Source organism: Aristolochia californica, unplaced genomic scaffold (genome assembly GCF_029961685.1).
Source record: "Aristolochia californica isolate CCGP_79_NKW_82.1479 unplaced genomic scaffold, dmAriCali1.0.hap1 SCAF_7, whole genome shotgun sequence".
Lineage (NCBI taxonomy): Eukaryota > Viridiplantae > Streptophyta > Magnoliopsida > Piperales > Aristolochiaceae > Aristolochia > Aristolochia californica.
In genome coordinates, this window is record NW_027182268.1 from 40,329,113 (window position 1) to 40,345,689 (window position 16,577).

At 42.6% G+C, this 16,577-nt stretch overlaps 3 protein-coding genes across 4 annotated transcripts; all 3 read left to right on the forward strand.

Annotated features, from left to right (window-relative positions):
• Positions 1-198: 198 nt before the first annotated feature.
• LOC137937132 (glucan endo-1,3-beta-D-glucosidase-like) lies at positions 199-2,519 on the forward strand. The gene has a single exon (XM_068782199.1). It carries the CDS (start codon positions 378-380, stop codon positions 2,373-2,375), a length of 1,998 nt encoding a protein of 665 aa, XP_068638300.1. The 5' UTR covers positions 199-377; the 3' UTR covers positions 2,376-2,519.
• Positions 2,520-5,151: 2,632 nt separating this feature from the next.
• On the forward strand, positions 5,152-7,685 carry LOC137936173 (glucan endo-1,3-beta-D-glucosidase-like). Its single transcript, XM_068780736.1, has one exon. The coding sequence runs from the start codon at positions 5,152-5,154 to the stop codon at positions 7,348-7,350; it is 2,199 nt and encodes a 732-aa protein (XP_068636837.1). The 3' UTR covers positions 7,351-7,685.
• A 6,161-nt stretch (positions 7,686-13,846) lies between these two features.
• Positions 13,847-16,534, forward strand: LOC137936716 (homeobox-leucine zipper protein HAT5-like). 2 transcript variants are annotated; one of them, XM_068781561.1, is made up of 4 exons: positions 13,847-14,426; positions 14,779-14,912; positions 15,108-15,347; positions 16,021-16,534. In XM_068781561.1, the coding sequence occupies exons 1-4, from the start codon at positions 14,345-14,347 to the stop codon at positions 16,384-16,386; spliced, it is 822 nt and encodes a 273-aa protein (XP_068637662.1). In that variant the 5' UTR covers positions 13,847-14,344; the 3' UTR covers positions 16,387-16,534. The 2 variants fall into 2 exon arrangements, with proteins under 2 accessions (XP_068637662.1, XP_068637664.1); XM_068781563.1 differs by having other exon boundaries at positions 16,027-16,534.
• Positions 16,535-16,577: the final 43 nt, after the last annotated feature.

Consider the following 16,577-nt stretch of genomic DNA (forward strand, 5'->3'; position numbering starts at 1 on the left):
GTGAATTGTGATTTTATTGCAGAAGCACATCTAAATATCAACAGATTACTGAGATAAAGAACGACATGTTTATGTCACCCATTACCATAAACGAATGAGCATGACGCACAGAAAAACAAATTATCATTCTCTGTAACAACAATGCTCTGTTTTACTGGCAGACCATAAAGGAGCCCTCGTTGACCGCAAACTCCGAGTACTGTTTGGGCCTTCCCGGGGACCGTTAGGAAGACCGGGCTCTGTTTTGTTCTTCTTTCCGTCGGTTGTGTTTGTTGCAGAAAATCAAGAGTCCAACGCCCTGTAAAAGCTGTCTGAAGAAATTAGGAGCAGAAACTGAGCCAGCAGCCTCTTGGGGTAAGCGATTCGCGGAACCCATCATGCCTTCTCTTTTCCTCTTCCCTGAAATCCAATCACAAGTCTTGCCCGACCCAGCACAGTTTTTCTCTCCTCACCTTCTCTCTTCTCCTCTCCCCACCAATTCTTTCTTTCAAAATTTTGCTCTCAACAATGGCGACCAGCCCGTGTACGTGCAGCCTTATCTCGTCAAATCCTCCAACGGTTCGCTGTCTGTCTGCTTCCCTCTTTTCCTATATACGCTTTCTTTAATTTCTCAAACTTTCTCGCCGGATCTTATAGTTTCTACTATTACAAATAGCTCCGGAACAAGCCTGAAACACGTTATTACGTCTTATGATGACCTGAGTGTTACCCTCCGTCTGCCACCGGATCTCACCTTCTACCTGGTAAGAGGCAGTCCGTACTTGACCGTCACGGTCGATAACCCCACAAGGCTCTCAATTTCAACAATCCGTTCCTTCCTCTCCGTTGCCACGAACCCGTCGTTTACAAAACACACAATCATTCTCTCCAACAACCAGACGTGGCTCTTGTACTCCTCTTCGCCTCTCTATCTATTGTCCAGCAGCGAGTCTCTCCTGATTTCGAAGCAGTATTCTGGGGTCATTAGGTTGGCTGTCTTACCGAGCCCTGAGCCTGTTTACCAGACGGTGTTAGATCGATACAGCTCTCGTTACCCGATCTCGGGGACCGCCAAATTGACGCGACCCTTTTGCTTGCAGTATGAATGGAAGAAGAAAGGGAGTGGAGAGCTCCTGCTCCTGGCTCACCCGCTCCATGTCCAGCTCTTGTCGGACAGCGATCATGATGTTAAGATCTTAGATGAATTCAAGTTTGACAGCATAGACGGTGCTCTCGTGGGTGTGGTAGCTGAAAAATGGTCACTAGAAACTGATCCGATTTCTGCTACTTGGCATTCACTCAGAGGTATAGACAAAAAATCATGCTCCAAAATCATCGAAGCTTTGTCCAAAGATGTGGAATCGTTGAATTCGAACCCGATAGCAACTAATGCATCTTACTTCTATGGCAAGGCGATTGCCCGAGCTGCCAGACTAGCTCTGATAGCCGAGGAGGTTCGTTTCCAGAAAGTCATCCCAATCATCAGAAAATTTCTAATCAAATCGATCACGCCATGGTTGGATGGAAGTTTTAAGGGAAATGGATTTTTTTATGATCCTAAATGGGGAGGAATTGTGACTCTTCAAGGATCATTGGATTCCCAAGGGGATTTTGGCTTTGGCATCTATAACGATCACCATTACCACCTGGGTTACTTTCTCTACGCCATTGCAGTGCTTGGCAAGATTGATCCTGCTTGGGGAAGGAAGTATAACCCTCAAGCATACTCAATGATGGAAGATTTCATGAACTCCGGTCGCGGTCGATACAGTTCAAGTTATACAAAGTTGAGGAGTTTTGATAATTGGATGTTGCACTCGTGGGCTTCGGGGTTGACAGAATTTACCGATGGCAGGAATCAGGAGAGCACAAGTGAAGCTCTGAACGGATATTATTCGGCCGCCTTGATGGGTTTGAGCTATGGCGATAATGAACTTGTGGAGCTTGGGTCGTCTTTAGCCGCATTTGAGATGCGAGCAGCCCAGCAGTGGTGGCATGTCAAGGAGGGCTCCCCTCTGTACAAAGAATTCGGTAGGGACAACAGAGTGATGGGTGTCTTGTGGTCAACCAAAAGAGACGGAGCGCTCTGGTTTGCTCCTCCTGAATGGAAAGAGTGTAGATTGGGAATCCAGGTGTTACCAATATTGCCAATAACAGAGGTGCTGTTCAGTGATATCGAATATGCCAAGGAGTTGGTTAACTGGGCTTTGCCTGCTCTGAAGAGAGAGGGAGTTGGGGAAGGATGGAAGGGGTTTGTTTACGCTTTGCAAGCCCTGTATGATAAGAACTTGGCACTGAAGAAGATAAATAAACTCGACGAGTTTGACGACGGGAACTCCTTGTCAAATCTGCTCTGGTGGGTACATAGCAGAGGAATTGATGAGAAATTTTTTTAATGGTAGATCGTTGTTGGTTTCTTTGCTATTTTCCTGTTTTATAGAGAGGAGAAGGTACGGTTTGCAGTGGACTTCAAACTCTAATTCAGTTGATGACCGTGACCAGCACAGAGCAGATTAATTACTTCTTCTTCCTCCTCTTTATTCGTCTTCTTTTCTGCTGCTGCTTCATTTTCGGATGCAGATGAAGCTTCTATCATCTGCTCTAATTCAAGAAAAAAAGAAGCTGACACTAACCCAATACAGGCCTTTCGCAATTTGAAATTCTTACAAGTTTCTTCTCGATATCATGTGAATTTATGAGGTCATCCCTATTTCTTCTCTTTTATACATGTAATAATCTGCCTCAACAAGCAGAAGGTAATCTTTTCTTATCCTAAATTTGTTTAAAAGGATTCTTTGCTCGTTTTAATTGTATCTTTCATCTCCTCTGCCACCAATTCTTTATTCCAGACTTTTGTCCAGATAAAAGGGAAAAAAATATACGAGTGGAGAAAGCTCCATGTCGTATTTCTCAATGTTTTGCAGATCTGCTCACCCAGAATAAAGACACCGATCACATTTAATTGGTCCAAGGATCAATTTTTAATGCAAGCAAATGATATGGGGAAAACAAGAGGACACAGAGAGATGGAAATAATGACAAGATGTTCTGCCAAAGACTATGATTCAAACAAGACAAAATCAAATGATATGGGGAAAACAAGATGACACACTGAGATGCCCGATGATCAAATAGTGACAAAATTTGAATACCATTGAGTGACAAAAGATGTTGGAGAAGGATGATGTTCGAGTAGAGGCAACAACATAGGCAAATAAAACATGTACTTTGGACTAAACTCACTAACAGAAAGTTTTGGAGAAAGTGGGTGTTCTAATAAGATCATTATTTGAATGATCCCTCCTGCATAGAAATTCATTACATTACTTGAATGCCTGAACAATCCTTATGTTCGACCAATAAGAGTTTATAACCCACATATGAATATTTCAAGCAATGGATCAACTTCCATAGGTCATATAGCCTAAAATCAATTAGTAAATAAATAACAACAATAAAATGAATTCAACAATTTTTAGTTGTAAAAGGAGAGAATTGGTGATCAAACCATTTTACAACTACTGGGCATTTTCAACAGAAGTCTCTTAGATAACTGGAATTACATTCTTCTTGCCTTAGAGAGACTATAGGCAAACTCAAGTTACTCCATATCAGTGGTCGATAACCGAAGAAAGTAAGAAAAAAATCCTCATGCTAAAAAACGACACAATAGAATGAAATATTTATGTAATGAAATCTTAATATTCTAATCTACCAACGATGGTCTAACATCTAAATTGGTTGTAGAAACAGGTTGGATCTGGGTCTAACCTCCCTATATGTGGTCTCACATTTGAATTAGGATCACAAGGTGGAGCATGTTCAAGTCTACCAAAAACGGATACAAATCAGTTGGATCTGGACAAAATTTGCACTTATTTTCAGGCTTAATGGCAAACCTATTTGCCTTCTTCTTTGTCATCAGACGTAGGCGGCAAAAAAGGGCTAAACTAGAAGAGCTTGCCTATTGCCTTCCTCTCTATCATTTACAGATACCGATCTCACAAAACTTTGTTTGATAATGTGTTACATTATAGAGGCGTGTCCAATAAATCCATTTCATTAAATAAGGGGAATATGTTAAATCATCCTTGTTAAAAATAAATTAATCAATCAATTAAAAGCTTTCTGAATGTTCCCATACTCCAATCCTTTTCTTGTTTCCGATCGCTATAAAGTGACATTTTAAAGTTTTTTTTCTGAATGATTATGGTTTTTGAACTCACCTAAATAATTCATAACTCAGCCGGATCTACTCAAGTCACAGGATGGAAAAACCCATCTTGGTCCCCTAGTCTCCAGTCCGGGAGAGAAAACCTTAGTATCGAACATAGAATTGAGAGCAGTGGATTCGTGTACACCAATGGATAATCAAACTGAGGGTGGGTCGTGCCAAAACGTAAATCATTTTTTTGTCAATATAATACAGACGTTAGCAGAAACAGGAATCCATTCAAACCACAGAAAACAAAGAACAAGATGTTATACAGTTATGCAGGAGAAGGCGTAGAGGTTGCCCCATCTATGTTATTTTTAGTTATTTCGAGGGAAATTGAATGCACACTCTTCTTTTACTTACCTTAGGGAATGAGGCAAACTCACCTTTGGTCCTCTATGCCATCGTTAGACTCCATTGCTGTATTTGCTTGTGAGATTCCATGACTTGCCCAGTTGCCTTCCTCCCGTGTCCTGTCCACAGCATAAAACCCACGAAGCATAAACCCTCGAAGCAAAGTACGTGATGTCAAATCCAATTGTGCCATTGCCTTTTGCAAACGCGACTTAGAGATATGATCTTCAAAAATGGAGAGTAGAAGAAGAAACAGATTATGACCCACAAGGTTTTTAATCGAATGGAATTATTATTTTAGTTGCACGATTAATTGTCTTATTAATCAGCGTCCTTGATTTCTTCCTCATTGCCCTTTTATGTCTTGGGCTCTGGATGTTTTCCTCTAAGGCCCACAGACCGAACCCCGTCGTCCAATTTCTTCTTCCTTACTTCATCCTTTTTATCTCCGATTAAGAAACGTAAGCATCGTGCCACCTCTCCCATTCAAACTTCTATTTATCTACCCCCAAGGCCTTCTGTCCCTCTGCCAGTTCAAATTTCATAAATAAAGTCAAAAGTCAACATTGCCGATTATAACCGTTCCCACCCCCCCCCCCAAAATGTTGAAGAAACTCAGGCGACGACTCAAATCCGAACTCACGAAACCTTTCAGAAAGCCCTCAAAACGCCGCCCGAAACCAAGTTCCCCAAAACTCGAATCCCCGCCTCCGGAGCCGGATAGTGAAATCCCACCACCGGAGCAGGACATGTCGATCCGTCAGAAGCCCCGTGCACCTTTCCTCTTTCCCCAAATCCAATCGTCAGTTCTCCCTGACCCGTCGCAGTTCTTCTCTCCTCACCTCCTCTCTTCTCCTCTCCCTACTAATTCTTTCTTCCAGAATTTTGTCCTAAAAAATGGCGACCAGCCCGAGTACATCCATCCCTATCTGATCAAATCCGCCTCCAACTCGCTGTCGCTCTGCTACCCGTCTTTTTTTTCTGCTCCTGGTTTCATCTACCAAATCTTCTCGCCTGATCTTACAATCTCCAGCTCGCGGAACGGCACCCAAATTAGCGCTAAACACGTCATTACATCTTACGACGACCTTAGTGTGACCCTTCATTTGCCACCGGATCTCTCCTTCTTCCTGGTAAGAGGCAGCCCATTCTTAACCCTCACAACCAATAACACGACGGAGCTTTCTATCACGACAATCCATTCCTTTGTCTCTGTTTCATCCAACCCATCGTTTACTAAACACACAATTGTCCTCTCCAACAACCAAACCTGGCTCTGCTACTCGTCATCCCCTCTCCACTTGTCTAACAGCCAATCCATCCTTACTTCAAACCAATTCTCTGGTGTCGTTCGACTGGCTGTCTTACCCGGCCCCGAATCGCTTTACCAAACATTGCTTGATCGGTTCAGTTCTTGCTACCCAATCTCTGGCACCGCCAATTTTGTGGGCCCTTTTAGCATAGAGTACAACTGGGAGAAGAAAGGATGGGGGGATCTGCTTCTTCTGGCTCACCCGCTCCATGTCCAGCTCTTATCGGGCAACAATAAAGATGTCACAATCATAGATGAGTTCAAGTATAACAGCATAGATGGTGATCTCGTTGGGGTGGTTGCAGATAAATGGTTGTTGAGAACTGATCCAATTGCTGTAACTTGGCATTCGATTAAAGGTGTAGAAGAAGAATATTACTCTGAGATAATCGAGGCATTGGCCAAAGATGTGGATGCGTTGAAGTCGAACCCCATCACAACCGCTTCATCCTATTTTTATGGCAAGGCACTTGCGCGAGCAGCCAGACTAGCACTGATCGCCGAAGAAGTAAGTTTTCCCGAAGTGATACCTACCATCAGAAAGTTTCTAACCGACTCCATCACACCATGGCTGGAGGGAAGTTTTAACGGAAACTCCTTTTTGTATGATCCTAAGTGGAGAGGAATTGTGACCCGTCTAGGATCACTGGACTCTGGTGCAGACTTTGGCTTTGGAATCTACAACGATCACCATTACCACTTGGGTTACTTTTTATATGCCATTGCAGTTCTCGCTAAGTTTGATCCGGCATGGGCGAGGAAGTACCGTGCCCAAGCATACACAATGGTGGCAGATTTCATGAGCTTGGGTCGTCGTGACAATTCAAATTACCCGAAGCTGAGGTGCTTTGACCTGTGGAAGTTGCACTCTTGGGCTGGAGGTCTGACCGAATTTGCAGATGGGAGGAATCAGGAGAGCACAAGTGAAGCAGTGAATGCATATTATTCAGCTGCCTTGATGGGTTTGAGCTATGGTGATACCCACCTTGTGGCAGTTGGATCAACTATAACTGGGTTTGAGATCTGTGCAGCGCAAATGTGGTGGCATGTGAGAGAAGGCTCCACAATGTACAAAGACTTCAGCACAGACAATAGAATGGTTGGTGTCCTCTGGTCTAACAAAAGAGATAGTGGGCTCTGGTTTGCTCCTCCAGAATGGAGGGAGTGTAGATTGGGGATTCAAGTGCTGCCACTGCTGCCAATCACAGAGGTGCTGTTTAGTGACCTTGACTTTGTCAAGGAGTTAGTTAAATGGACCTTGCCAGCACTGGGAAGAGAGGGTGTTGGGGAAGGTTGGAAAGGGTTTGTTTATGCCTTGGAAGCTGTATATGACAAGGATAGGGCGTTGGAGAAGATTAAAGAATTAAAGGGGTTCGATGATGGGAATTCGTTCTCAAACTTGCTCTGGTGGCTCTACAGTAGGGGAGACTTCGAGGAAGAATATATTTCTAGACTTAAACATTGTTGGTTTGGCTACTATTGTCATTGAGTTGGAGGAACGTCTTCAGTATGGTGTCGAGTTCCAGCCAAGATATAAGACTTGTTCGTGTTTGAGGTTGAATTCAGATTGGGGCTGTACAGAAGAAGCATACAAAGATTTATAAAATAAGCTTTTCCTTTCGGATTGGAGTTGTACCAAAGAAACATATCAGAATTTTAAAAAGAAGATTTGTAATAGAGTGAAGGAGAATCTGTTAAAGGGCTTTGCTAATAAATTGATTGTGTGTATCTAACCCCATTTCTGCTGGCGAAAGCAACTCGTCTTGTTAGTTATGAATATCCTTTCTTGCTGGTGAAGAAAGCAACTCATCTCCTGCAGAGTTAGTTATGAATATTGTTTCCTTCTTCTCCTTTCTTGCTGCTGGTGAACGCAACTCATCTCCAGCAGAGTTAGTTATGAATATCCTTTCCTTCTGTTCTTTTCTTTTCTTGCTGCTGGTGAAAGCAACTCATCTCCTGCAGAGTTAGATAATGAATATTGTTTCCTTCTTCCCCTGTATACATGCACATCGCTCTTATGGAAAAAAAAAACAGGCGCTAATGACTGAATTCTTTTATCATTAAACATTAGCACAGCATGATGTACAAATAGAAGTGAGGCAGAAAATCTAGAACTAATTGAATGACTCTGGGTTTCTTAAGCCAAATCCCAGGACAAGACTGAATCAGGACTGGACCATATGAAGGGTCTTGATTCCATGACTATCTCATGCTAAGATGCTGCTCAAGAAATATAGGGACACAATGGAAGTCTTCTCCAGTAGGTGCACTTTAATCCATAGTGATGCGACACAATGGAGGCCTCTCTTACAGATGTGGATATCTACTAATGAATTTGTAAGGCTGATCGATAGAGGATGTGATCCAATATCTAAAAGAACGATACTCCCCGTTCTCATAGCTGTTAACTCTCACGGATCACGAACTGAACTAGTGAGGATGTTTTCAATTCCTTTATCCAGTAATTTTGAAAGATAAAAATGCTTACGAAATGGATCATCCATCTCGGATCTTATGCTGCTGGCCTCTGACATTAACAGGGACAAGTTTCTTCAATGAAATTCGAGGCACTAGAAACATGAAACTGCACTAGTGAGGATGTTTTCAATTCTTTTATCCAGTAATTTTGAAAGATAAACATGCTTACGATATGGATCATCCATCTCGGATCTTAGCCTCTGACATTAACAGGGACAAGTTTCTTCAATGAAATTCGAGGCACTAGAAACATGAAGAACCTTGAATCCGGATTCCCGTTGGAAAGCTCTGTATAGTGGAGACCTGCAATCCTAATGACTAGATGTACCGAAATGCAGACTCTACCAAGTAGCGATGAATCTAAATTGTAGTTTATTACACAGAATGCGGTATCCTACGGCCAGTTCGACCTGTTAACAAAAGCATTGCTGCCACTTACTGCACAAATATATCAATATTACAAGATTCAGAAGAACAACAAAACCTCTAAAGCTATCAACAATTTCCACGAAATAAAGACAAGTTGCAGACAATTTGTGAAAGCGAGAACCGAAGCACGTAAGGAAAAAGCTCCGATTGGCGATATAATCTCTGAAGTGGCAACTAATTATTTATCTTATTATGAAGCATAAGGAAGATTCAGTGTGAAGAAGACTTACCCCCAAAGAACCAACGACAACAAATTCCAACAGCTCAGGGCAGAACGACTTAAATCAAACTGTCGAGCTAAAATTCCTGAAGCCATTTGAAAGTACAAATGATTGAAAGACGTATTCCCACAGAAATCAAATAAGAAGTGATCTTGGGGGCTGTTATCTACTTCACCCAAGGAAAGAGAGGTTTTAACTTTTTTCTTTTCTGCTTTACCCCCAAAAGAAGATTCCGATTGCCAAGTTTCCAGTTTGGCGCGCGAACTGCTGATCAAAAGAAGCCCACCTTCTCACAGAACCCCAAACATCGAGCCCATCCAGTACCTTTTGGGCCTATATTATAAAATACTTTTAGTATATCTTACATATAAAAATTTAATCATCAAAATTAGGACCGATCAACATTGATCAAGTTTGAAGATTGAAGGAACATGATCGCCAGGCAATGACCAAAATCAGAGTTTTGATCAAAATTGAGATTGATTACTGAGATCAGGACCTAATTAATATTCATAATAAAGCTAATTGTATAAATTAAGAGTAAAGCCAAATCAAAGGAAAGACACAACCAAAGGAGGTATCACATCAGGGACAAGCTCCAAAATGGTTGAGATGTCATGCTCTCAGGGTAAGAAAATGAGTCTTACCACTGATAGAAAGAAAAGGGAGAATATAAGAAAGAGAAAATGGTGAGATAATAGAACCTCCACCACCACCACCACCACCACCTTGTGAAAAGAAAATGAATCTCAAGTGACCTTCTCCAGATAAGCCTTCAAAGAGACATTTTCTGCTGCATTGGTGACACATTGCGTTTATAAAATACTAGCAAATATTTTGTTCATGTATGTGCCCTACCCCACGCCACATGTCACTCTTAGGAATGTGACTTTGGGATAACTCCTTAATTTATACAATAAATTCTCATAAGATAATATGGAAGGGATAATCAAATAGCCAAGGGGGATCTGCCACGTTAAACTACCTATCCAAAAAGTCAACATCCCAAATTCGTGGTGGGGTCCACCATGATCAAGCTTGTGGGCCTGTGTGTAGGAATTAATCAAATCAGAGGGGAAAGAGAAATTTACATAAAAGGGGGGGCGTGATATGTGTTAGGTTTAGAAATGATCCTACAAGTAGGCTATCAGGTAAAAGTCCAAGAAAAGTAATTGGCTGTATGAAGACGTTCTATCAGGCCTTTCATCGAATGGCTGTGGCTGTGGCTGGTATGCACCAGGGGAAAGAGAAAAGGAGACAAAGTGATGGTGATGGTGACTTTGCTCTCTTTAAAATTTCTTCTTTTCTTTTCTGGTTTTCTTTAGTTTTTTTTCCTCGGCGGAGGAGTAGGAGGAGGAGGAGGATGTGATCAGTTGGACATAGTCACAGTATCCGTTCCATTTGGAAAAAGAGAGGAGCACTAACTTATGCTTCCACTTTATCATCATATATCTAAAAAGCATTGTTCTCCTCTCAATACCTGCTTTCCTTCATCCCATCAACCTCGAGTTAACCCTCCTCCCTCTTTCCAATAGCTAATTAATCCATCCCGGAGATCAAAAGATACCACTTAATCCCTTCCTTCTCAAGAAATTGGAAACTGTCCCCCACCCTCTCTCCCCTCCATTTCTTTATTACTTTACACCCTCGTCCCCTGTCCTTGCTTCGCGCTGTGATTGATTTAGATAGGTGACTATGCCTCTCCACGGAAGATGCTGAACAGTTTTCTGCTTTCTGGGCACGGTGTAATATGAATAGAGTTCCAGGTTTGAGCGAATTTAAGCAAGCAGAGATGGTGTTTTTTTTTACGTAAAAAGAAAAAAAAATATATGAAGGAATCAGTCTAGTGTGGAGAGAATGATTTCTGCAAATCCATCTCTGCCTCTGGGTGAAAACAATATGCCAGTGATCAATCTGTGAACCATCATTGTCAACTGATTGAAGCAGATGCTTGTCAATTTAGACTGCCCAATGCGGAAACGCCATATGTGTATGATTCAAAACCGTTTGATCAGCAGTCTGCTTTTAGGTATACTGCAAAAGCTTTGTATAAAAAGGGGGCCAACTGTTAGCTTCAATTCATTAGTTCGATTTCGGGATTTTCTGTTTTTTTTTTAATGTGGATTCTGATACGAGAATGGGTCTTTGTGATTTCTGGAATTGAATATTTGAAATGTATGGACAGATGGTAAAATCATTCTCTTCTCCTCCACTAAGATACGAATGACTTGTGTACAGTGATGGAGATTTTATCACGGTGAAGATGATAGACAGCCAAGGATGATAACATCTGTACTGCACTCATCAGTCGAGAAAGACAAAAACTGAAAAAGAAACACGACGACGAAAGGGAAAAACAGTGAACTGCACCGAATCGAATAGCCGCTGTTGTTGAAGTTTTACAATTTGTGGGTCATCAACACAGAAACCCCAGTGGGCAATGCCAGATGTTTTCGGTTTTTAATTTGAGCACCAAACCATGCTCAGAAGCCCAGACGAGCTGATGAAGAGTTGTTTCCTAGATTCCATGTAATGGGTTCGGAAACAAAAATTCCAAGCCAAAACCCATCGACAAGAGATTCTTTCTCTCATGTTTTGTTGGGGGTAAAGGAGACCCATTCCCTTTTTATGAGGAAATTCTCCATTTTTTCCACTGGTAGCCATTAATATTCTCTTATGTCTTATCCCATCTTATTGGTCGACAACCGGCCAACACATGGGGAGATGTAGCAGTGTTTCTCTTGATCCAATGCCAATACGAAGACACGAGTTTTTAAACCGGAGAGTAATTTAGTTGACCCATTTTAAATTGTTCTTTAGATGATCCCTTCTTTTTCTTCTCTTTCTTTCTGTATTTTACTTTAGATTTCTTTTTCCCCCACTACAAAAGAAAGCTTCGATTCTCAAGGGGGGCCCCGAAGATGGACGCGGGGAATTGATTATGGCGCTTCGAAGGGTATTAAGTTTAATTTATCACCTGCACCCACAGTAATCCGCCACTCTCGCGTCGTCTTCTTCATGTGCCTGGTTTTTCTAAGCCTGTGCGGAGGTGCTCTCCAATCCATGGCCGATCAAAACATGCTTTCTCAAATCTCACCTTCCCCAAAAATAATACAGTCACTTTTTGTTCGGGAAGAGTGAAATCTTATTTCTTTCTTTACTAAGGCTGGTGAGGAAAGCCAAACTCAGCTGGTTCATCTTACAAACACCTGGCCTGCAGCTGTAAGGACATAAAAGCCCCCCGGGGCAGCCATGGCAAACTCGCGAAGTGACACCAGATGTCCTGAGTAGACTTTTTATGGTAAAAGGATCCGCCAAGGACATCTTTACAACGAACGACAACAGTCAATCTGGCATGGGCTACATCTGTCTCGACAGCAACTGATTTACGACAGCCGGCTACAAGAGTAGTCCCAGATTTAGCTACCGGCTCTGTAATTTCTTTTCCCTTGAATAAACAGAGACAAAGAGTGATAAACCATTTTTATGCTAATCCAGGTGAAAGAAAAATACCAGCTTCTTCCATTTTGAACTGTAAGCACTTTGAAATAAGGTCAAACTAGAACAGCACAGAAGATGAGTATGATACTCGTTCAAAAGAAAGAAACAGAAGTCTGCCATTAACTCTATAACAGCACAGAAGAAGATCAAAGAGAAGAAGTAAATCTCTGTAGCAAGAAAAAAGAAAGAACCCACTATTCCTACACAGATGATCATAAATTAATACAGGACAAACAAACACTGAGCCTAAGGCCAATGAATGCATGCATGTGGAGACCGACAAGAGGAGCATTTCTTGAAGGGGGCCGCCATACTCTCTGCAACAAAAAGTGTTTCACATTGAAATATTTGTCGACGGCTCGAATGACCATCAACTCGGTGTTATTTTCTTCAGAGCTTGGAAAAATACAATTCGGCATAGTAGTAGGTACATTAATCAAATAAACGATCAATGGGTCTGTGCAATGTTTTTGTTCACGGAAGAGTTCAGATTTTCGCAGTCGTTATCAAGCTCATAGTGGATTATTCAAGGAGTCTCTCCTCTTCGATATCGACAAGCCCCGAGGCTAAGGACCATGTTGCTGTCCTCCATGGTCGACACTAGAACTCGAAAACGACCCAAAATTTTCCGCTTTCAAAAAGGGTTTTTTACAACCCAGAAATGGGCTTCTCTCCCCTCCCCTGCAACCTCTCCGGCTATAACTCCCTCCAACTGTAATCTAATTTCGCTGAAGTTTGTCGTGAACTGCAGTGCATACACTGAGAGCCAGTGTAAACACGGCCGTAAATCATTCCTATCATCGTGTTCAGTTGCTTCAAGGAAATGAAATCTTATACTCGAAAGTAGAAAAATAGAAAATAGAATCATTCCAGTCATGTCTTCTCTTTTCTTGAGCAGATTTAGGTAGCTGATTCGAAATTTGTCGCAGCTAACAACCAGTGTTCGCTGTAAGAAAAACCATTCCTGATGGTTTTATCTGAACCTCCCAAATCATCAGCTTTAAAGTGGCAGAGTTTATTTTAGAAAGACGATCAAAGCCTCCTGGAATTGGATGCTGTTCCCTGTTTCCCAACTGAAGCAGGTGAGGAGCGCCGTAACGAATAATCACAGTCACCCCGACCGGCGTCGTCCACGTTTGGAGACGGATTTCAGGAGTTAGGAAGATGATTAAAAAAGAAAACGTTTGACGGAGAAAGGGCAGTTGTGTCATTTTATACAAATCGGTTCTTGAAGAGCTGGGGTAGTTTCGTCATTCGACCGAAACGGGGTCGATGGGATATTTTCGTCATTCCAGTTCCAGTCCCGTCTATAAGAATACACGCCACACCTCTCTTCCAAGTTTAGTCCCACAAAACCTGAAAAGGGGTAACACCCAGAAGTTGAGAGAGAAGACAGTAGTGCGGCTACCGGAACCAAACATCCGGTCGTCGGGGAGCTAGATTTCGGCCAGAGACCGATCTCCTTCCTTGCCCTTTTTAAGTCCTCGATTCAAATTTCTATCTCTTATCGACTGCGTTTTAATTTCGTCCTCCGGCCCCTTAGAACCGTCTTCTCCCACTGCGACTCTCTGATACCCAGCTTCTGATTCACCTGAGGGGGGAATCCGCCGGAGCTCGGTATGGGATTTCCCGACTCTCCTTTGCAGACCCCGACGCGTTTGCTGTGGAGTACCAGCTTTTTCCGTCATAAGCCTATGTTCTTTTGAAAGGAGGGGGAAGAGAAGAAGCAAAATAGAGAGAGAGAGAGAGAGAGAGAGAGAGCGGGTTTTGGAAGGGGAAAAGTGAGAGTGAGTTTGTTCTAGGGGGATCGGGTTTGTCTTTGCCGGAGAATTTTGTGCGATCTGACTCACGTGGATGGATAGCGGCCGTCTCATCTTTGATGCTTCCTGCCATGGGAACATGCTCCTCATGGGGAGTAGCGATCACGTCTTCCGAGGTTATTTTCTATTTCAGTGAATTTAAACCTGATATATTTGCACTATACTTGATCTTCTTAATAGGTTCCTACATATATTCCTTCTATAACTGGATATTTTGAATTGAATTGGCACTTTAGAAGGATCAAAGTTTTTTTTTTCTTGCAGAAACTCTCGTTTCCTGATTTTGGTTTGATACCTGAATAACTGGAATGATGTTTCTTACAGTTGCCTTCCTGTCCTTCTATTTAATCATCGTCCGTTAGTTTTCACCCTAGAAGGTCTTCTTAATCTGATTGCTGAAACAACACCAGCTAGCTAGATTGCTAGTTTTGATCTTTAGCTTAACTGACGACTTTGTTTTTTGTACAGGCTCCAGGTCGGTGCTGAACATGGAAGAAACCTTGAAAAGGAGACCCTTTTTCAGCTCACACGAAGAGCTCATGGAAGAAGAGTATTACGATGAGCAATTACCCGAGAAGAAGCGACGCCTCACGCCAGAGCAGGTAACCGGAAATGAATTCGATTTCTCTTCTCCCAGGCTTTCGTTGAGCATACAAAACGAAACCAACCAAAAAAAAAAAAAAAAAAAAAAAAAAAGAAATTTCAGGATAGTCCACGAATTCGTCCTAAAAAATGACAAGCCGAAGATATACCCAGAACATGTTATCGACATATCAATTCGTGAGTGTTGGCTTCAGGTTCTTCTGCTGGAGAGGAGCTTCGAAGCGGAAAACAAGCTGGAGCCGGAGAGAAAAACTCAGCTGGCAAAGAAGCTGGGTCTTCAGCCCCGGCAGGTGGCGGTGTGGTTCCAGAACCGTCGTGCCCGGTGGAAGACGAAGCAGCTGGAGAAGGACTACGATCTCCTCAAATCCTCTTACGACACCCTCGTCTCCGATTTCGAAACCATTCGTAAAGAGAACGAGAAGCTCAGATCCGAGGTACGTCTAATCTCTCTCCTCTTATATCAAACGATCTTGTCCGTCCAATCCATCTTTCATAACTCAGGACTCAGGACTCCAGCCTGGCCCACTTTGTGAATCTGTATCTAAAAGATTGTAGCTACTGTTCAACATGTGAGTGGGCTTGGGCCCACCAGTTCCCCGTCCACTAGGTATTATTTTACTGTTGTCGTCCCTTTCTCTTACACGCCCACATGATGGATAAGAAATCAATGGCTGCGATCACCATGCAGCCGTAGGGCCTCTCGAGATAAGCATCTGTTCCCAAAAGATAACAACTGTTGGGACATGAGAACGGTGCTTCGAAACTTGAGAGAGAATATACTCTTATTAGAGAAAGCGACAGGGTATATTCTCAGTAAAAATAAAGATTCCAGAGCGGGAAGAGCCAAAATCGCGGCCGTCCGATCGCGTTAAGCGGAGGGCGAGTTTGTTCGTTTGGGCCACGGTGGCTGTTCTTTGACTTTGTAAATAGGAAAATAATAAAAAAGTCAATTTAGGACTCACGGGTCGTTTCGGTAAATCTGGACGTGCCAACCCTCTTCGAGAGGAAGAAGAAATATAATTAATAATTAATTAGATAATTTAATTACTTGGATGATATTATGAGAAAGTTTTCTAGAGCCTTTGGGTGATTTAAAATTCATTAAAGTTGCAGGTACTCTCTCTGAACGAGAAGCTACAGGCCAAGGATATGTTCAAGCTGGAACAGCCGCCGGTACCGAAGTCGGAGCCGACCTCTCTCATCGACGCAACCGTCAAGGCGGAGGACCGTCTGAGCTCCGGGAGCGGCGGCAGCGCCGTGTTGGACGAGGAGGGTCCGCAACTCCTCGATAGTGGTGACTCGTACTTCCCTGAAGAATATCCCGGCTGCGTCGGCGCCATCGATGGGGTCCAGTCAGAGGAAGAAGATGGGAGCCAAGACAGTCGGAGGAGCTATCTCTCCGACATGTTCGCTGCGGCTGAGCAGCACCACCATGAAGAGGAGCAGCAACTCGGGTGGTTGGTTTGGTCTTAAGTAAATAATTATCGAAGATGTCCTCTCTTTTGTTTCTTTCTGCTCAAAATGCTGGCCTTCTCCTTGTAATCCTCTTTTATTTTTCCTAAGCTTGCTATGAAAGCTAAAGGACTCGTCCTTCGCAATTGTAGTAAATAATAATATCAATAATAACATATGAACAGAAAAGTTGTTTATGTTTGTCAATTGTT

What these genes read in the sequence shown, in the direction of transcription:
- LOC137936716 (XM_068781561.1), top strand. Translation starts at nt 14,345, where the DNA reads ATGGATAGCGGCCGTCTCATCTTTGATGCTTCCTGCCATGGGAACATG. An exon ending in TAGCGATCACGTCTTCCGAG is followed by an intron (nt 14,427 to 14,778) that starts GTTATTTTCTAT and finishes TTTTTTGTACAG; the next exon opens with GCTCCAGGTCGGTGCTGAAC. An exon ending in ACGAGAAGCTCAGATCCGAG is followed by an intron (nt 15,348 to 16,020) that starts GTACGTCTAATC and finishes AATTCATTAAAG; the next exon opens with TTGCAGGTACTCTCTCTGAA.
- LOC137936173 (XM_068780736.1), top strand. Translation starts at nt 5,152, where the DNA reads ATGTTGAAGAAACTCAGGCGACGACTCAAATCCGAACTCACGAAACCT.
- LOC137937132 (XM_068782199.1), top strand. Translation starts at nt 378, where the DNA reads ATGCCTTCTCTTTTCCTCTTCCCTGAAATCCAATCACAAGTCTTGCCC.